Source organism: Photinus pyralis, unplaced genomic scaffold (assembly GCF_008802855.1).
Source record: "Photinus pyralis isolate 1611_PpyrPB1 unplaced genomic scaffold, Ppyr1.3 Ppyr1.4_LG1, whole genome shotgun sequence".
In the NCBI taxonomy this organism is placed as follows: Eukaryota; Metazoa; Arthropoda; class Insecta; order Coleoptera; family Lampyridae; genus Photinus; species Photinus pyralis.
Window position 1 is genome coordinate 64,214,920 of NW_022170249.1, and position 3,247 is coordinate 64,218,166.

The 3,247-nt window shown below is 35.7% G+C and overlaps 1 protein-coding gene across 1 annotated transcript; it reads left to right on the plus strand.

Annotated features, from left to right (window-relative positions):
• The first annotated feature begins 731 nt into the window (after nucleotides 1-731).
• Nucleotides 732-2,434, plus strand: LOC116159485 (G patch domain-containing protein 4-like). Its single transcript, XM_031472464.1, has 4 exons — nucleotides 732-869; nucleotides 920-1,071; nucleotides 1,129-1,358; nucleotides 1,410-2,434. The coding sequence occupies exons 1-4, from the start codon at nucleotides 824-826 to the stop codon at nucleotides 2,242-2,244; spliced, it is 1,263 nt and encodes a 420-aa protein (XP_031328324.1). The 5' UTR covers nucleotides 732-823; the 3' UTR covers nucleotides 2,245-2,434.
• The last annotated feature ends 813 nt before the right edge of the window (nucleotides 2,435-3,247 follow it).

The window sequence follows — 3,247 nt, forward strand, 5'->3', positions numbered from 1 at the left end:
AACTTATTTATACTAGATGGCAAAAGCCATCACACAACTTTCACACAATTGCTGAAGCTTTGCACCATTTATTTGGAGATCGGTGGACAGCAACTAATGGGCCAGTTCGATGGCTACCTCGTGAACCCATCTGAATTTCTTTCTTTGGAGCTGTGTAAAAAAGAACTTTATAACCGCAATGCAACGTCATAAATTTAGAAAATAATATTAGTCGAACAATTAATTCAATTGGCTCTCAAATGGTAGCCAAATCTTCCAATTCAGTGTTAAAAATATCATTTTCTAAGGAGATTGCATCCATGCTTGATTTCAAAAAATAAACTGAAAGGCTGCTTTCAAAGAGCATGAGCCCAAAAACTCCATTAGTGGAAGTTTGATAGAGATAGACCATAAAACTGGATGCACTTGGAACTTATACGTAAAGTATACACCTCTTATTATTTTACATGTTAAAATCGTTTCAAGAAATAATATTTATACATAAAACCACATAGGTACCTAAACTTAAACAAAAACTTTGGAATTTCTTTTGATTGTATTTTAAACTTCGCAAGAACCAGTTCTAAATATTCCGGTTATGGCTTTTCTGTTTTGTGTTGCTACTTTTACCGAGGGTACCTACTCTTTTTTGACTTCTAAGTAAATACATTGCATTTTAAGCGTGTATTGTGCGTTGCCTAAAACATCGTAACCTTAGGAATGCGTTTGGCAACAGCGCTGCGCCATCTACTTCTGTTTTTGTATTAACTGGTGCAGCAGAAATGGTGGATGTAGGTTAAACAAAAACAAATATTTTTATGCTCTGCTTTAACGTAAAGAATAAATGGATTTTGCTAGACGACAACTTGAGAAATATGGGTGGAAAGAAGGTATTGACAAAGTTTGGGTTAACTTTTGATAAACAATTTTTTTGTGCTAGGAAATGGTTTAGGTAAACACTCCATTGGTATCAAAACTGCCTTAAAGCCAGCTTTAAAGTTTGACAATGCAGGGGTTGGATTTAACGCCTCTGAAGGGTATACCAATAATTGGTGGGAAAAACTGTATAATGAGACTGCCAGTAACATTAATGTAATATATCCGATACCCAGCCATGTCTATCTTGAGATGTTAAATGTTACGTTTTAGGTAACCAATAGTGACAACAATGGAAACACTCAAATCTCTACAAAGAAAAGTACGCCTACACATACCTTAACTAGTTCAGAATACAAGTCTTTCATAAAAACATCCAAGTTGACTGAGAATGGAATTGTCAATTTTGCGGACACATCTACTGAGGCAGCTCCTGTCAGTTCGACACCTTGCTTAAAAGATGAAGATTTATTTGCTGCTTGCGGGGGACGTACTGCTCATAAGTAAGCTTATCAATATACTTTAATTTGTTTTTAGAACAGTCTTCATTTTAGAGGGGCTCGGCATGGCTGCAAGTTGAGTGGGAAATTATCACGTTTAGAAATGCAAGAAAAGATATTGCTGAAGAAATTAAACAATGTTAGTATATCAGACAATAACGACAACTGTAATAAGAAAGTAATCGAGAAAAAACTCAAAAAGATCGAATACCACAAAAATAAAAACAGATTGGAGGATGCAATGGAAATAGCGCCCCCAACCAGTCCATGCATATTCATCGGCAACAGCCCATACAAAGGCAATAAGAAACGCAAAGGTGAACGTAAGAACGTTTCCTTTAGCGACACTGTTGTCGAATTTCACACCCAAGAATCGAACGAACCTGAAACCTCCAAACAGAAACCCACAGATGAAGCCATGTCACGTCCACCATCACCCATTGTCACTATCCGCCAATTGAAATTGGGAAACACAAAGGATTCATCGCCTCTTAGAGCAGATAACGAATTAGATGAAGGTATTGACTGCAACGACTACAGCTCTTCGAAATGTGAAAGTAAATGCGATCTACAAGAAAAAATCCGCAGAGACAACAGACGCATGAAGCGCAAATTGAAGAAACTGCGAAAATTAAATAACCCCGTCGTTTTTAATGTCTCTCTCGACTTGGACAATGGAAACCATCATGTATCAGAGAAAAGTGAATTGGTCAAGCGTAAATTATTCGACTCTTCCGACATGTACATATATAAAAAGGCAAAACGATCGAACTTAGATGGTTGCCAGAAACTTACTACGGAATTAGAGTTACCATGTAAGCAACAGAGTGAAGTAGAAGACAATATTGACACTGTCACAAATTCTTTTGATAATGTCTGTAAAATTTAGTGGGATATGGGGAAATGTGTGTTATTACTTTCTATTTCTTTCCTTTTTATATTTACGTTAAAACAAGTACTGAGTGTCTTCTGTAGTTGCTTTTGTATTGCAAGTATAATACTATTTACGTTAGTTGTGGTAGAATTGTTATTACGTGTATTTTAGGGTTAGAGATACTGTTATAAAATATTTTCGTGGATTCTTTTGTTTTTGTTTCTAGCATTTTGTGCTGGTTTTGCATTTTTCACAAGTCAACTTTTCGTGATTCTTAGGGATCACGCGTGAATTTAAATCAAAGTATGGGAAAAAGGCGCCCAAGGTCCTAAGAGTCCAAAAAAGTGGTTTTTAGAAAATGTCTGTGTGTACCTGTGTGCGGCATGATTCTTAACTAATTATAATTAAATAAGCAAGCAAAAAAATTTTTTTCACTACTAGCGTCTGATGGCATGATTATTAACCCTTTTTCCACTTGTAAAGTAGGCTTTCTCGGCATTTGTTCAAAGTGGTTAATAATGTGGACATTATTAACTAGTAGTCAATAATGAGAACTGTCACGCTGTCACTTTTAGAAAACACAACCCGAAATTTCGCTCAATAAACGTTTAGACAAGTTCTCTAAAATGAATAATTGCCACCATCCGCCATTTCCAGAGAAATTACATACCTAAAATTATCACATTTTGAAAAAATTCGAACGAAATTACTCTTTGAAAATATCTCAATGACAGAACAAAATACGGCCTGTTTGACTTGTACTTCCACGTACTTGATTGACATGTTAAATTAATAAACAAAAAATTCTGTCCAACCGTTCACTTTCTTATCAATATAATATGTTAATTTAGAGGACTTCAAGTGCTAGTAGTGAAAAAAATAGTATATATACCACGGTAGAGAAGTCTATTATTGCCTTCGCACCTTACACCCCTCGGCGCAAGCGCCTCGAGATGTAATCTTGGTGCTCAGGCAATAATACTGTACTTCTCTACCTTGATATATAATGTACTATTAT

Bases quoted from the DNA above. Each gene is read 5' to 3' on its own strand.
- LOC116159485 (XM_031472464.1), top strand. From the start codon at position 824: ATGGATTTTGCTAGACGACAACTTGAGAAATATGGGTGGAAAGAAG. The intron at 870-919 runs GTATTGACAAAG...TTTTTGTGCTAG, and splicing joins GAAATATGGGTGGAAAGAAG to GAAATGGTTTAGGTAAACAC. The intron at 1,359-1,409 runs GTAAGCTTATCA...TCTTCATTTTAG, and splicing joins GGGGGACGTACTGCTCATAA to AGGGGCTCGGCATGGCTGCA.